Below are 17572 nucleotides of genomic sequence, written 5' to 3' on the forward strand. Positions count from 1 at the left end.
CACAGGTGTTAATTGATGTTAAATTATGTAATAGTCAATATATGTATCACAAATAAGATTGACCCAGACTAGGTAATCTCTATTAGATAAAAGACAAAAATACTGAAGTCATTAAAACTGTAGAAAAATATTCATTATGATATCTAACCTGAATTTTGCTTTCCTGTTTGCATCGGTTCTATACTTTTATTAACAGTAATACTCCATATGAAACAGAAAGCAATTTACAGAGTCTTTAAAGAAATCCTAATGAATGTTTCATGTCCAAATCTTTGTGTTACTTAGGATACACATCAGCAACTCTGCTCCTTGTTTATGCTGAAATAGCTTTCATAACCCTGTCATCATCCCACTCCTTTTAGAGCAAGAAAAGTTGGTGACCTGAAGAGCACTCTGACTCTTCAAAGAGAAGGAAGAAATCTAAAGATAAACATGCTTACCATTAGGTATTTCTAAACCTTAAGTTCAATTTCAGATAGGCTTTGCCTGCTGCCTGAATTCACATTCAGCATCTGCACAGATGTTCATTAATTTCCATGAGAAATAGCTTTGGAAATGAAGTCCCACACACCATTCCCCTGGCCTTTAGTTCAGAAAGATGCTAGATCATGTTGAGTCTCAATGTCAAATATCTCTGTGGGGAAAGACTAGAAAACCTGACCTATTTGCATATGTGAGCGTGTGTGGCAGCAGTCTGCTGCACTTATGTATGAGGAGAAGGTTATTTGACAATAATAAAATTGCAAAGATGATAACCCACAGTTAGAAAAAAAAAAAAAAAGAAAATAAAAGAAAAATACATTTCTCCTTGGTTTTACTGGCGAAAAGGAAGAAGGAAGAGAAGGGAACATCAGTTCAGAGAATGTGGCTGGATTTTAATAAAGGCTGGATGGCTTCATGGCCCCTGAAAACATTTATGTATAAATGAGTTGAGATAATAAGGCTAATCAAATGTCATGCTTCAAGTCATCAGTTCATGGCCTGAAGGGACTGGGAAGTGTTTTTTTGCCACTGTACGGATGTGCTTCATTGATTAGGATTTGTCCATTTCAGAGGAAAGTTACAGAGCCACAGGCATCCATGATGACTTGCTTGAGCCAGTATTCTTATGGAGACCCATCAGGTTCTTGGGAGTTTTATTTTATGTGAATGCACAAGTTTTGGAGCAGCCTGAACTCTGTCGTGGACATGGGTTAAACATGACAGTATCATACAGCACTATCACTGAGAAATCATGGAAGTTTTGCTTAAAGTTTGTGCTGCAGATCAAGGTGCAGAGATTCTTTTGATTGAGTTAGCAGATTGGTGGGTTTGTGCTGTATCTGCAGGACTGAATTATTATAATCTCTATCTAGTTTTCCTGAAAGGTAAAGAATCCTTCATAGAAGTTGTTTAGAAGCCTAGACTTCTTTATTTCATCTTATTAGCTTCTTTCTCAGAGCATGACATCCATAACTGATGGTACAGTGCAGTCCACAGCCTGGCATGTGTGACTAAGCCCACTTAATTAAGATTTGAGGTCAGAAGAAGGAGATGGTCCCATTTCTTCTAGGTATTCCAAGGTCAGAGGTATGGTAAATAATAAAACCATCACAGAGCTATAGCTGAGTTAAGAAGATGAGGACTTTTAATGCTGTGTCTGTAAGACATTCAGAATATTGAAGCAGATAACAAGGAATGACAAACAAGATTTGTTTTTCATATCTGCAGGGAGTTGAGAGGACAGTGCAAATAACTTTAATACCATTTGTATCTTAACTGTGGTGCCTAGGGGATGCATTGTTACAGGGCTGAAATCATTCATGGTCCCTCACTTTGAGCTTTGCCTACAAATTCCAACATAACACAGAACCAGGCTGCATCCTGGAGGCTGCCTTGCCATGGCATGGGAGCTGGCTCTGTGTCTGTGTGTGTATAAAAGGTCTCATTCTGACTGGGTATTGCAAGTAGTGAACTTGGAAAAGCTTTATCAAAATTCTTTGCATGCCAAGTATATAGTGGAATTTGTGCATAAAAAGTGATTCCATTTCAAACTACAAGTTTCCTTGTATGAAATTGTGTCACAAAGTCACTTCCAGTTGGTGAAAAGCTTTTTTCCTAAGGTACCATAGTATCTGTAGACAAAAGCTTTTTGACATCAATTTTTGGAAAGCAAGTTAAGCTTTTGCAAAGATTTGGGGAAGATTAGATGGCCCCCTTGTGGAGATTTTATGTATTTATGTGTGCATATATATTTAGATATGTGCAAAGATGCCTATTAGATCCATGGAGAAGGAAAATGGCAATTTTGCTTATATTTGAGTTGTGTTATCAATATCAAACATTTCTGCGTTTTCTTAGAGTTATATACTCACACCAATTATTTCTGGGTTTGCTCAGGTGCTATAAAGTATTTGAGTAAAACACGAAGTTCAGTGAAAAATGGAAAGTCAGCAGTCTGTCATGTAAGTATTCAATTGAAATACCCTGTCATCTTCTTGTTTATTGGCTTAAAGGTAAAATAATGCAGTTGCATTACAAAAAGAGGAATTTTAGGGGAAAAATAAATAACATTTTTGTTTTACAGCTGGGTAATTTCCCTAGGTTTTGTGAACTATTTTAATGTACCAAGAGGGAACACTTATCTTATAATATATTCATTAGTAAAATCACCTGAAATTCTTTCATATCTGTGTTGTTATGTTGTTTACCTTATGGGAGGCTTTAAAAACTCAGCATGTAGGACAAGAAGATTATTGTGATGCCTGGATTTTGTGATGATAATTTATAATTTATGGTCATTTTGCTTCACGTCAGAATTAATAAAGATTTGAGGCAAAGTTTAGAGAGAATAAATTAGTGTACTTTCAAAGGGATTTCAATTACTGAGCCCTTTTTATTGTTAATTACTTTATTAATTGAGCAGAATTACTGCACTGATTCAAAATGCATTGCAGTGAAAAATCCCACAGAACTTTTATCTGAGCATTCCAGACTTGGAAAAGAGTGCCTGCAACTGAGCTCTTAGTTGGAAATCAGAGAAAGCTCAGCTGGAGAGGGAGCCTGGTTACTCTTGTGGCAAAAATTGGTTTCCAGTGAAGTCAATTACAAAGGAACACTGGTGATGCTGGTGCTGCAAGTTTTACCTAGCCAGAAAATAAAATGGGATAGCAACAGCTCCTTCAAAAAACAGGAAGAGCATGAAAAGAAACATTGTAGTTGCATTTAAAATAACTAATTTTGATTTGTTTTAGACTAACAAAATCTGACTGAAGAAATGTAAATGTCAGAAGATTTAAGGATCTGGCTACATTTGATTTGTTTTTTCAGGGGCTCTTCGAAACTGAATTTTACCAACCAAGTGTATTCCTGCAGGCAGCCAGGACTCTTGTGATAACAGATCTCTCATAATTCTGCATGAAGGTATGCAGGGATTTTTTTTCCTTTAGAGCCATTATGAAAGGCCTTATGTTGTTTAAGTTACTGGATAGGCAGGAGTTGTGTGTCCCCACCTTTTTGCACTGGAGCTGGAGGAGTGCTCGGTCAGCCAGGCAGTGACCCCATGAGTGTCCTCCTGAAACAGGGACTTCCTCTAACCTTTTTGGCAGCTGCTGGTTGTGAGGAGGGTTTCGTGGTTTGTCCTGTGTGCATGAGGGATATTTCATGAATTCTGTTATGCTAAGCTGTTACCCATGGCTATAGGTACCAGGCTATTTCAGGAGAGTGTCTTCCCAAACAGGTTGCCGTAACCATCTAAGCTATATTGGCAAAACAAACTCAAAGTGCAGGTCCCTTGTACAGCACTGTCTTCAAGTTTGCCCTTCTCTTAGCCCCTGTCTGTCATCACCTTCCTTTTCCATCCCCTTAGCTCGTTTCCCCTGTACTTGTAACATCCTCCTGAGAAAGGCAAGTTCAGAGCTTCCTCCCCAGGCTGGGGCTAGAGGCAGCTTGGGGAGGAGGTGGGTAGGAGAGCAGTGCAAATGCACCCTTATTTCATGTTCCCTTCTGTGCAGTGGCCTAGCAAAGGCAGAGAGAAAAGAAACAACAATTTTGAGTAAAGAGGTCATGTGTACCACAGATTTACACAGTTCTTTTGAGACACAGCAATGACCTGTGCACAGTAGATAGAATGGGGGTGATGTGAGCAATGGATTCATCCTTTCCCAGTCCTCTCCACAAAAGATTTTTCATTCTCCCCAGCACAAATGCCTTGCATATCTTTGAAGACTCTTGTAAGACACTGCACATCTATGGCGTTTGAATAGTGCTTCCTCCTGTGTGTGCTCACACCCTGTTTCTTAAGAGGTACAAGGGTTGTTTTGTGCATGTGCTTGATACAACAATGCAATTTTCATTGTTTGAATTATTATTGCATTTTGTATTTGTATTTCTTTCAGCAAGGTTCTTGCTACTTCACTCCTTTCAGCAATTTAAGAAATACTTAGAACAACTGAGCTTGATATAATGTAGGCAAAGAACAAAAATCACTGGAGGGAAGTTTGTTGGATTTATGTCTTGTCAAGACATGATTTACAATTTGTATCAAGCTTGTTTGTTTTACCACCAAATCACCTCATGTACACATTTCTATTCCAAGCAACTTCACTCTGAAACAAATTGTCATTTCCCCATCTTTAACCAGCTTCTGTGTTCTCACGTACACCAAAGCTGGGGCCTCTGGGCTGTGGCATGTAAATCCAGCATCCATCTCTGATAGCAGAATGGAAATTTACCTTCAATAAAGTATTTGATGGACCAACATGTGCACAGTTATTATACAAGGCAAAAAGCATGAGGCTGAGCATAAGAATTTTCTGCTGAACAAGAAGCTGGTAACAAAACAAGATGTGCTGAAAGAGGAACTTAAAGAAAAGTTATCTGTGAATTTTCTCAGGGCGAGTTTTAACTCTGACCCTATTTCATGTTTCCATTAATGGTGCTGGCACTAAAAGCTTAAGGATATTAATGGAATTTGCCTAATGACATTGAGGATTTAATAAAAATAGGGGAAATGAAGTTTGGTAGTGCAAAGTGCATGGTTTGTGCATCTGAAGCTGGCAGAAACAGCTTTCCTCTATCAACTGAGTGCTTACCAGCCAAAACGGGGAGTCTTCATATTCATGGAATCACAGAATGGTTTGGGTTGGAAGGAACCTTAAAGACCATCAAAGGCTGTGGGCAGGGACCATCTGAGCCAGTGACACAGTGCGTGTGAGTTTCCAGAGTTATGTGGCCCCACAAAAAAACAAAATGCAATGTGAGGGTGTATCAGAGAGTGCATTGCCAGTGGAGGTAAAAAATGTTTATTGTACAAGACACATCTAAAGAAAGCCCTGTGTGAAGTTTGCTCAATTCTAGCCATGTATAGTGAAATTTGAAGTGTGCAAGTTCAAATGCCAGGAAAGGAGTGCTATGATGATCAAAACCTGGAACAAATCTCAGGAGCTCCTTACTTTTGTAAGCCCCCTATCAAAAGCTAGCATGAAAAGCTGAGATGTTGGAAAACTCAGTAAAAGGATCTAAGCATGACCCAAGGGTTTTGGGGGCTGCAGTTTGGTCACTTAGGACTTTTCTTATCAGAGGAGACAATAAAAGGTAGTTCAGCTTTGTAAATTGACAGTTGAGAGGTGTGATTGCTCTCTGATCCTCAGCTTAAATGCTATTTCTCCTTCTCTGATGTTACATTTCTAAATCTCCTTTATGTATTTGCAGTGTTAACTCAAGAACAACTGGATCTAAGTAGACCAAGACCAGGTTTTGTCTGGAAATAAGACTTGTGTTCCTAACTGTAAGAAGCAACCTTCACAAGATATTTTCAGTAGGAGCAATGGCATGAAAAGGATATTTCAAAAGCAGTTAGGAAAGGCATAATTGAGTGCTCTCATCTGTGCTGGCAGGGTAGGTAGGGCACTGTGATGTTTCTGAGAGCTTTTTTTCCTAAATAAATCAACAAGCTTCTTAGTATCTGCTCATACTACTCTCTATTTTCTTCACTGCCAGTGAGGCTGAGCTTCCCTATGTGTTTAAATATAGAGTAAAATGCCCAACTTTATGCTCTGTGTTTGAAAATGTATGCCTAAATCCTGAAGGCAACACACAGGAAAAACTTATATTAGCTCAGAGACCTCACACATACTCATATGCTATTCATGTGCATTTTCTAAAATATCAGGATTAAAACCATGGGTAACTACATCATTTCATTAGCCTAGGAGCTGCTAGATACAGACTTGATACTTGTGAACAGAATTCGTTTCTTTAGGGACATGTAGTGGCTGCACTGTCCTCTCCAGTTTCTGGAGACTCTATATTACTCATGAAGCTGCTCAATAATTCAGGGTGTGCTGATTTGGAGTGTTGTAGGCCTTGTTAAAATCTTATTTAAATCCCCACAATCTCTTAAAAGAGACTAAAAATCCTCTGTACTGTTCCTAGGGTGGCCAGGAAAGAGCAAGGGAGAAGGGGATAATTTAGTTGTCGAGTTGGTTCGTGTTTGCTGTGTTGTCTGACAGGACTGTACATTTGGTGACAGGAGACTTTCTGCTGTCATTCAGAATCCCAGAGCCCCAGGGCTGGGAAATGATTTCAGGAGAAGTTCAACCTCCAGCTCAAAGCAGAGCCATCACTGAGCATAGTTGGGCTTGCTCAGAATTTTGTTGGAGAGAGTTGGATCTTCAAAATCTCTGAGGGTGGAGGATGCAGAGCTGCTACTGACAAAACTTTCCAATGCTTAATTATTCTGATAATGAAAATTGTTTTCTTTTTATTCTCACCTTTTTCAGTTTCTGACTACTGTCCCTCATTAGCTATCCTGCCATGCACAAGAGTGAAAAGCCTTGCTTTATCTTCTCACTGGCCTCTTCTTAGGTGCTGAAAGGCTGCTGTTTGATCTCCACCTAATGTCTTGGACACTTCTTCGAAATACATCATTAAAACTTATATTTTCCTATGCCAAGAAAAAAATTCTCAGCACTCCTACTATGCTTTTGCAGCAGTAGGTCTCAGGATACACCTTCACTGATTTTTGAAGGGCTTGTGGCAATGTGATATGTCAAGAATGTGATTATTATTGTCATGATTATTCATTACTTTTAAAAAGTACAAAATCACATGTCCAAAGTCTAAAAGCAGAGAATATTTTTAAAAGAAATTGTCATTTTGCCTAGTCCGAGGCCAGTTGTCTGAATTCCTGAAGTATTTAAAAAAAAAATAAATTAGTCTCCACAAATGCAGTTTTTACCATTGTTTTCAGTACAGATGTAGTGCTGGATTTTGAAACTAATCTTTTTTCTGTATTATATGAATCTATGAACCAGTACTATGTTAAAATAGCTTACCTAATATCTCATTCTTTCCATATCTATGCATAGCCCTATGACATTATTGAATTTGTTCTAGCTTCATGTCAAGAAAAATTGAACTCTTTAGGTGGAAAAATTCCTAATGTTGTATGAGTAGCATTTGTGTTGCCAAAGGTTCACTCCCTTTCTTTTACCCTTCTGGATTACCCTAAATCACTACTGTTAAAATTTGTTTGATGTCAAAGACTGAGTGATCTCTAAAGACACTCCTTGTCATCTGTCATTCTTTAATCAGGTGTAGGACACTAATCTTCTGATCAAAACTGTGCAAAAAAACCCCCAAAAAACAGTGCTATAAAGCTTTCTTGAGCTTTTTCTGATGGCATGGGTACAGAATTCAATCAGATATTTCAGAGGATATTTTTAAAGAAAAAAGGGTTTGCAATATCTAAACAGAAAAATTGAGAGTTTTGTGATGAAAGCACTGAATTACTGAAAAAGAAACTGAAGTCAGTGTCAGGGAGTATTCCTCCTAACATGCAAGGAAATATAAGATTTCACGTTTCTTAAGTGCTTCCCAGTGCCCAATGACTGCATTTCTCTTGCCTGTAACAGTCTGTGTCACCACAAATTGCCTCCCAAGTGACCACCTTTTCATACCAGAGCCAGACATACAATCCCAGCTGTCTGACTCCCAGCCCTCCCTCTGTCACACTGATATACTGATGTATCAGCAAGGACAACAAAGTTATAATGGACTGCTTTTCTAACTGCTGAATTGGAGATTTGTACAAAACAATACAGAACTTGCTTAAAAACTTTGTTTTACTTTGGGAAATGTTCCAACTCTATAAGCATGTTTAGAAAGAGATATTATACCATGGCTAGTAGATGTATTATAGGTACAAAGAGTTGTGAAATTGAGGTTCTCTGTGGTTATTTCTCCCTCATTACAAAATGTTATGTTAGTGGTTAGTTTTTGATGTTGGCCTGAACTTTGCATTTTGTGAATACGTCCCTTCAGGCAAGGACCCTTTGGCTCCAAGCGCAGGGCTCACCTTGCAGACAGAGACACCTGCACAACACAGACTCCTCCAGGTCAGCAGTTTATCTCCCTCTGTGGCCCAGGTACACGCTGTGATGCAGAGGGAGCCTCTAAGGGATGCAGCTCATGCCAGAGGTGGCCCCTGCCATGGCCAGCCACACCTCACTGCCTGTGCTGAGCAGCTCCCTGCTGGTGTCAGAGCTTGCCTCGATGCATAGCTCGTATGTGGACCACTGCAATTAGCTGTCCTTCCCTGAAAGCAGCATCTAGTCCCTTCTATGAGCAGGCATGTTGTATGGATTTAGCTGCTCTTTCTGCCACTGGGGTAATGAAAAGGGTAGGTTTAACCAACACACTTGTGGCCAACTCAGAAATGGGAAACAAAGGCCAGTTTTTATTCCAGTTGGATTCAGAGACATGGGACAAAATCTCAAAGGAATAATGAGACACAGCTATAATTTTGTAGTTTTATACCTCAAAATTGAAGTTGGGATTTTTTTATTTTTCTTTTATTTAACTCTGCTAAGTTTTCCTTTAATGTGGAGTAAGTGTCTATAGAATTTTACAGCCACTGTTTTAAGTGCTCATCATGCCATATGAAAACTGCAGAAGTGGTGAGTGCTCAGATCCTCTGAGAAAACAGCTAATTAAGTGCTTTTGCTACATGCCTAGCAGGTGATGCCTGTGATGTGAGTAGATAAACCTTCACTTCTTAATGGTGGTGGCTGTTCTTTCAGTAATAGTCTTGTAAAGAAACCCATGAAAACCTGAAAGGACAGATAATAGTATTAGGCTCACAAATTTATGTAAAGGATTTCTTAGAAAACCATTCCATCACAGTGTCTAGCATCCTGTGAGAGACACTGAGCTTAAGAAGCCTCTGTGCTCCTGCTGCATCATCTTTGCCAAAGTTTGTGGGACAGCTAGGGTTTATCAGTCTGGCTTGGTGGATAAGCTGTATGATGTTTCCTGCAGACAGATGGACGTGCATATATTTTGTGCACCGTTTCATAGATTTTTCATTACAGTGCCGTTGTTCTGGATAAGTATGCAGTCTGTTCTTGTTATTTTGGGCAGTTTTCTGTAAATTAAACACACCATGGATGCAGAGACACTGCACAGAAATGCTGCCAGCCTCAAGCTGATGCATCTGCATTTCACTGACTTTGACCAGTTCAGATCAGCCTGACAATGTTTCTTTGCTTTCTGCCTTTCCCCATCATTCCTGTTGCACGTTCTTATTCCCTAATTGCACATGTGCTGCATTATACTTACCTTTGTTTCATTTGTTTACCCTCTTCCTTTCACCATTACCCATACTGACAATACTTTGCCCAAAGAGAGGTTACTGACTGTGAGCTAACGGTTACTGCCTGTGAGAATTTGGGCTTCAGGATAAAAATGGGAAGTATGAGACTTTTGTTCACATAATGCTGGTTGTTCTTAAGCCTTCATTTGCCACAAGTTCCATTGGTAGCAGAAGTGTGCTGACAGGATGGCTTTTGGTGGGTATTTCAGACCTTTCCTCAGGAGTACACTCACTTCCACAATTAAAGGTTCTAACTTCTTATCTCCACTTGGGACATAAACTTGGCCAGGGCTTTTATTTTCCTTTCTACCAAGAAGAAGCAGAACGTGGATAGTTTTATGATGCACCTGGATTTTTTCAGTCACTTGGGTTTTTCTTTCTTCTGTCTGCTAGTGCTTTCCAAAATATTCTCTGGTGACTCTTTCTCTCCACCTCAAATACTCTCCTGTCTCTGCATCGACTGCCATGAGCACGCTGTTCTCCTTTTATGAAGATGCCATTCATCCCTCTTCCCCAGGAGGCCCTACAGGATGTTTCTGTTCTCAGTGTGCAGTGATCCTTCACGTATTTAGCAAATCTCCCTCAGCTGGGACATCTGCTCCATGGTGATAGAGGAGGCAAAATGCTCTGGTTTGGGATCACCTCTGCTTATAGCAGACTCTGCTCCTCTGAAATTAATTTCTAAACCAGAGCAATACTATTGAAGGATTAATGTAAGATTAGAGTATTTATATTAAAATACCTTATAATGTGGAAGAAATACATGTTCTTTGGTTATAACTAGAAGCTCATTTTATCTGTTCTTTTAATTAAAGGTTTTCTTTGCCTAATGCTAATGAAGAGATTGGATTTCATGCAAGTAGGACTAGAGCCTTAGGAATTACCAAGTACTTCATAATTCCAGTGTAAACAATAGTGTGCAGCCCACACTTCACACTGGTGTTTGTTTGAGCTCTTGCATGGATCATCAGGCCCCTGCTGTGACCATCACTTGCCCAAAAAATCAACTATCCCGTAGTGACAACATCAATAACCCATTAGTTTCAGTACATCATGCTCAAAAGGAGATTGCTTAATCTGGGGAAGCTGCATAAAGTTTCCTTTCAGGAGGAACTGACACTGCAACTAGTGGGCTGGTGTTTGAAATGAAATCTAGACTGGTCTTACACGTCTGTGTGTTTATAGAGACAGTCACAAGATACATTGGCAAACACGCACTTATGGATTTACTCTCATTTTTCTGTCATTGACAATCGCAGGTTATGGCCAGATTACAGTGTAAATTTTTACACACACACACACGGACATCCTGATATAGATATTGATTACATAATTATACAGATATAGTTTGTATGGGTTTTAATTAATTTGGAATATTTTCTGGAAAATATCTTCTCCCTGACATACCAGCATGTTCTTCTTGACTAGCCTTTAAGCACTGAGGGTATCTGTGGTAGTAGTTTCAGCAATCGATGATGGGAGTCTATGAAATAAATCCAAGAAGTCTGTGATGAGTTTGCTTTGACAAACAGGGTAACAGGAGTCATTACTTGAATCTTTGCTCAGTATTTCCCACAGTGGGTTGCCATTGAGTTCAACACAGCCATAAGTGTGAGCATGGGTAATGCAAGAGGGTCATTTACACCAACAAGAACAATCTGTACACAATCTGTATTCAGAGTGGCTCAGGCATATTCAGTGTTCAGCTAACTTTATGCTATTTTACTGAACAGGCCATAGCCTGTTTTGTATTTTTAACCTGCTTCTTGTCTTTATTATGAGCTGACTCCCTGGCTATTCCCAGTGTGATTGAATGCTTGCATATGAGGCACTGAGGGCTCCAAAATGCTTCTATAATTATTCCATAAATGTCAACATTTGAAAACAATTTAAAAACAATTTCCTAAGATAATTTCATAAGTTATGTAATTTTCCAATTGAAACAAATGTCCAGAGCCTTAGTGTGTTTACTTGTATCATTATTCTGGAGACATGCTTTTCCCTGAAAGAAAACTTTGTGCACAAGTTCATGTAGCATTCCCCCAGTCCAGGGGCAGCATGTAGCAGTGTCATCTGGACAGTGTCCAGGATAAGGTGGAAGAAATCTTAAGGTCTTCCAACCTTAGAGTGATTAAAAGGGTGACAGAGGGTCGAAGCCAGAAGGTTAATCAGAGGATTGTAAACTATGAATGCAGTGTAAGTTATCAGCCCCTCAGAAACTAGATGTGGGCCAAGCTGCTGTTAAAGTTTGTATGCCTGATGAAGAAGCCATTCAGTGGGTAATACAAGAAGGCAACTCTCTGGAAGCTGCAGAATCCAGCAGCAGATTTATCTGGGCAGTGAAAACAGCTGCAGAAGTTAGGTACTCACAAGGAGGAGCAGCAGCAGGCTCGGTATGCAGAAGGGAAGGTGCGGATGTTAACCAGAGATATACTGCTCTCATTTCCATGCATTTGCTTTGTACTCCTGTTTATTGCACATCAAACACATTTACATATCCAGGGATGAAAGGGAAATGATTGATGCAAAGGAGGTATTTTTGTTAATTGTTGTTGCTCTGAGTCATACCTGGCTGGGACTGCTGGAGATGGGTGAGGAAGGACAGAACTATTATTAGAGGTATAAATAACTGTCAAGAGCAAGTTTAAAATCTGTCTGTTACCGCTTGTTAACATCCAAAATTATCTGAAGAGAGGAGGGGCAGCAATACAAGGACTAAGCCAATGTCCCATCTTTGTTGATGTAGATGTTTGCAACTGCCTCTGAGTCTTTGTCCATTTTTTTCCTTCTCTGTTCCCTTGGAGTTTCAGCCATTTTTGGTCACAACCCTGTCAGTGCCTGCTGGATGTTGCAACAGCAGCTTCTTATGCTCAGAGCTGATGGGTGTTTGAGAGTTGAGCTGTTTTATCTGCACAGCACTTGTGAAATGTGTCCCCTTTTTTCCCTGTAAAATGGGAAGTAGTTCTTAATGCACTCTCATATATGCAGTGTAGAGCCAGGATGAGATAAGCATCCAATCTGAGAAGGGAAAGCTGTGCCTCAAGTGTCCAAAGACTGCTTTTTCATCGTGGAACAATCCTGCAGAGTACACAGGAGGATTTCTGGTACTTCTTGCTCTGCAGGAGAAGAGGGATTTTAGAAATACCTGTCTATGAAGGGTTGTGTGATTCTTGGGTTCCCTGTTGATGTGGGTGGTGTAAGTAGCTGAAGGGGACCAAAACAGCTGATGTGCAATTTGGCTATGTGTGAGCAGCAGTCAGAAGACCCAAGCTCCAAATGATTCAAGAAATATCATCCTTCAAACTGTCATCTGACAGATGATAATAGAAATCTTGATGATGCTGATACATCTTCATGATGCTGACAGAAATCTTGGCTTCCAGTGCAAGTGATGGTGGAAATACATCCATGACAATCCCTGTTTTAAATCCTTCCACCTGTAAAGCTTCTGCTGTGAAATAAGTATTGAAACAGCTGTTTCCATTAGGGAGTAGCTCAGGAAATTACCCTGCAGCAGAACATAGTCCATAGTTTGGTCTCATAACCTTATTCTGGAAAGTATATTACAGATCTGTAGGTGGAAAATTCAGAATGAATACGAATGAAGTATTCAGACCTGTTTCCCTTTGCTTTGCCTGTACTGGGAAATATATCTGCATATTTAGCAGTGTGTGGGGAAATAAATATTTTTATGGTTAACCTAAGATTCATGGAGATGGTGATCTTTGGTGGCAGGAAGTGGGTCATACCTGAAAAAGCAAAGTAATTGTCTTGGAGGTTGTTAAAAATGTTGAGATTTTTCATTCTACCGGAGTTAGTTCTTGTATGAGATGATCCTTCCAAAACATTGGTTTGTTTACAGGTACCTTGTCTTCAGCAAGCTTGCTTCCTGCTTACTTCCTTCATCCTTCTCTGCTTCCTGCTTCCTCTCTTCATCCTTCTCCAGGCTGAAGAAAAAGTACTGAGATCAGACTTTTCTTAAGAAATCTTAGGGCTCATGATTTATTAATGTACAGTTTGCAGTAAGATGAGTCATGCAAACTCACGAGCCTATTTTTATACCAGATCATGTGTTAATTTTAGTCATGAATCTTCTTCTGGTAATTCTAGCTGAGAGAAATCATAAGTTTTTCAGTTTTGCTTTGTGTATATGATATCACCCTATAACTCAGGTGAGTTATTATTGAGTAAAACATCCCTCAGTTAAAAAAACCTCAATCTGTGAAAGTTTCCTTGATACATATTTAATTGCAGTCCCTTTCAGATAGGCATAAGTAAGACATACAAACTGAATTTAATACCAAAAAGATGAACTGACAATGTGAGCTCTGTAGTTATTTTCTCTATTTCAGATCAATATATCTTGGTGTCTCTTTTGTATTCTTGACAGGTGAGATTGAGTAATAACAATCCTTACACCAACAAATGCTTTTGTACTACAGGATTATGACTAATTTCAATCAAGCACTTGTCTCAAGTCATATTAATGGATTTTTGGTCTCCTATTATCTTCACTCCAACCCACTTAATAATAGGGTTTTTCTTAAGTAGGTGGCTCATGCCATTCTTCCACATGGTGTTATTTTTAGCACTTACACCGTCCACATGAAATTGCTTGAGCTTTTCTTAGGTTATGCCCGAGTGCTGTGGGGATTATCAACCACTGCATCTTGTGAGACGTGCGTGTCTCAGTCCAGAAGAGAAGGGGCGGCATTATTACAATCACTTTTCACACAGTTTCTGATATCGCTGGCGGTTAATACTTCAATGTGGAGGGGAGCACACTTCAGTTAATTGGTTCCTATGTAAAGTAACTATCACTGAGCACTTGATAGGTCAAAGTAATTCTGTTTCTCTGAAAACTGCTTATTTCCTTTCATGTCTCTCTCTCTCCCAATTTACCTTGTATTTTATTCACAGTATTTACGAAGATTTTACTGTCTCAGAAATAGTCACCTGAAGTGCCTACATTGCCCTGGAAAAAGTGAAGGGTGTGGTGCCAGTGTTAGGTAATAGTTTTATTGGAGAATAAATAGGAAAACCTACTGAAATCCTAAAACTGTGTTTAATTATATATTTCAGGAATTTCTATTACATCACCATGCTGAGGGATCCAGTGTCACGGTACTTGAGTGAATGGAAACACGTCCAGAGGGGCGCGACGTGGAAAACTTCCCTTCATATGTGTGACGGAAGAAGCCCAACGCCAGACGAGCTGCCTACCTGCTACGAGGGAGACGACTGGTCTGGAGTCAGCTTACAGGAATTCATGGATTGCAGCTACAACCTGGCCAGCAACCGCCAGGTGCGCATGCTGGCCGACCTCAGCCTGGTGGGCTGCTACAACCTGACTTTCATGAATGAGAGCGAGAGAAACATGATTCTTCTCCAAAGCGCCAAGAACAATCTGAAAAACATGGCCTTCTTCGGGCTGACGGAATTTCAGAGGAAAACACAGTATCTCTTTGAGAGGACATTCAACCTAAAATTCATTTCCCCCTTCACCCAGTTCAACGTCACGCGGGCCTCAAACGTGGACATCGGCGAGGATGTGCGGCGGCGGATAGAGGAGCTGAACTTCTTGGATGTGCAGCTGTATGAATACGCTAAGGACCTGTTCCTGCAGCGCTTCCAGTACTCCAAGCAAGAGGAGCACCAGAAGAACCGGCTAAAGAGGCGAGAGGAGCGGCGACTGCTGCGGGAGCAGAGAGCTCACCAGTGGCCAAGGGAAGAGGCAGCAGAAGTAGCTGTTACTGAAGATTATAATAGTCAGGTTGCAAGGTGGTGATGCTCCCCCATCTCGCCTGACCAATGAGAGAATCAGAGTGTTTGTGCGATGTGGCTACCTGGGAATTAACCAAGGGACTTACTGCTTTGGTAAATGAGATCTCGTCTGACAAGTCCCCCTCCTTGTCTCAGTTTTTCTTGGTTTCTGCCAGTGAGAATGTATTTTTTTTCTCAGTATGTATTGGTCAGTGTTATTAAATGGCAGTAGAATAAGATTCCTGGCAGAAAAGACTTCCTTCAAATGCTTAAGCTATGAGGATGGGTTGAAAAGAGAGAGAGATTCTTTGCATTAACAGATGTACCCTGTACAATCTGAACTACTAAGACTTGTGCAGACATGAATGATAGATTGGGGAAAAATACCTGGCTTGGTTTTTTTGTGACATGAGAGTTGGTTTGTTTCGTACTGTTCATTACAACTGTAGTGCATAACTTTCTAGTAAATGAAATTGATAAGGTGCACACATTGCCCTTCAAACTTCTACATGCTGTCTTTTGATTAAGGGAAGAATTTGATGAGGTGATTTAAAAAGACATAGGAAGTGTTGGATTGGGACACTTCTAGCTCTGTTCCAAAGGCCAGCAGTGAGAGATCGATTATAGGGGAGGTAGTAGAGGGATTGGCTTATTTCCCTGCAGGTGCTGAGAATACCGAGCCCAGCCAGGTAGGAACCATCTTTCTAAGTGTGTGTGGCAAAGGCAAGCTTTGAGAAATGAGGTCCATGTGGCAGCTGAGCACACATCACAGAGATTATCTGGCTGGGGGCAATGAAATCTGCCTTCACATTCACAAAAGGGGTCAAGAAAACTCCAGGGAAGAGGAAAGAGAGAGAAGGAAAAGCTTAAATATTAGTGCGGCATTTTCCAGATTTGCTGTAAAAGCCTGGAGATACATTGTCTGTGAAGGTAGGCAGGTTTATTATATTGTCTGTTAAAATACATTGATGCTGAGTGCATACAGCTTAAATTGGTTTTCTCTCTAACTACAGTGGCTAGAAAAAAAATCAGCTTTCATTTTTATAGGATACATAATGGATATGTGGAAAGTCTTGATATTTATTACTCTATATGAGGATTCTTTGTAAATTGATTGTTTTCATGATGAGAGATCTGTATGTGTTTTTCTTCCTTGTCTAGAAAATTATTCAATGGGTTCTTCCTCCATGTGTTCCATTCTTGAGGCTGAACTGCATCTGTTTATTCCGAGATTTTATGTTGTTCCATTCGTAATAGTGAAATTTTTAAAAGAGAGTCCTGTGCACCATAGATCTGAGAGTTTTTTTCCTTCTTCTTCTGGCATAAATGTAAAGCATTAGGAGGAAATTTCTCTAAGTGCCTCAACATGGCTGCTAAATCAAGATGCTGAAAGTATATTATTGCATGCATGAATGGCTTTTACCTTATAGATTTGCTAATTAGAAGTACTGGAGTACCTGATGTGGATGCACATTTCTCGCTTGTTTTCAAAATTCAAGGTTTCTATCCAGTTGGTTGAAAAAATAATGTGTTACAGAAAAAAGAGGCTCAATTTGAAAATTTGTCCCTTCATTTCCAAGTTGGATTTTTTTTTTTGTGCATGCTGTATCTTCTTCTGACAATGCTATTGCTACTTATCTATGCAGAATATCAAAAATAGAGTCTAATGATCCTGTTGAAAGTTAATGCATACAATAATACATTGAACATTGAAATATCATAATAGCATTAAGAAGTGAAGAGGGCTACCAGGATGATGCCTCATTATCAATGTAGTTCATTAACAATCTGCTGCTTTATGTCTGATTGTCAATGTGTTACTTTGGGGTGAGTAGCGGTGGGGTTTGGTCCCTAATACCTCTTCCACTCATGGTTCTTGTACATCTTCTCCCACCTCTGCATTCAGAAGGGAAAAGGAAGATTATTGATCTCTTGCCTGAGCATGGGATGTCTGCCTTAGGGAAGATGGGTTCCTGGATGGTGCTGCTTGGATCCCCCCTGCCTGGAAGAGGCGCTCCGACACCTCGCTCACGAATGGACACGAACCTTCCAAGACTTAAATTGAAATATTGACAACTGAGGTCTGAAGCCCACTCTGGTTGTCCTGGCTGCAGGACAGTGGGGCCATGAAGAGCTGAGGCTCACTGGCACTGTTGCACCTTTAGCACAGTGCAG

General features: G+C 40.0%; 1 protein-coding gene across 1 annotated transcript in view; it reads left to right on the plus strand.

Moving 5' to 3' along the window:
• Positions 1–15422, plus strand: part of HS6ST3 (heparan sulfate 6-O-sulfotransferase 3) — a 271538-nt gene extending 256116 nt beyond the window's left edge. The window contains exon 2 of the mRNA XM_058800213.1: positions 14717–15422. Within this exon, the coding sequence (XP_058656196.1) occupies positions 14717–15422 (706 nt within the window). The remainder of the gene's footprint in view (positions 1–14716) is intronic.
• Positions 15423–17572: the final 2150 nt, after the last annotated feature.

The sequence above is a fragment of the Ammospiza caudacuta genome, chromosome 2 (assembly GCF_027887145.1).
Source record: "Ammospiza caudacuta isolate bAmmCau1 chromosome 2, bAmmCau1.pri, whole genome shotgun sequence".
NCBI lineage: Eukaryota > Metazoa > Chordata > Aves > Passeriformes > Passerellidae > Ammospiza > Ammospiza caudacuta.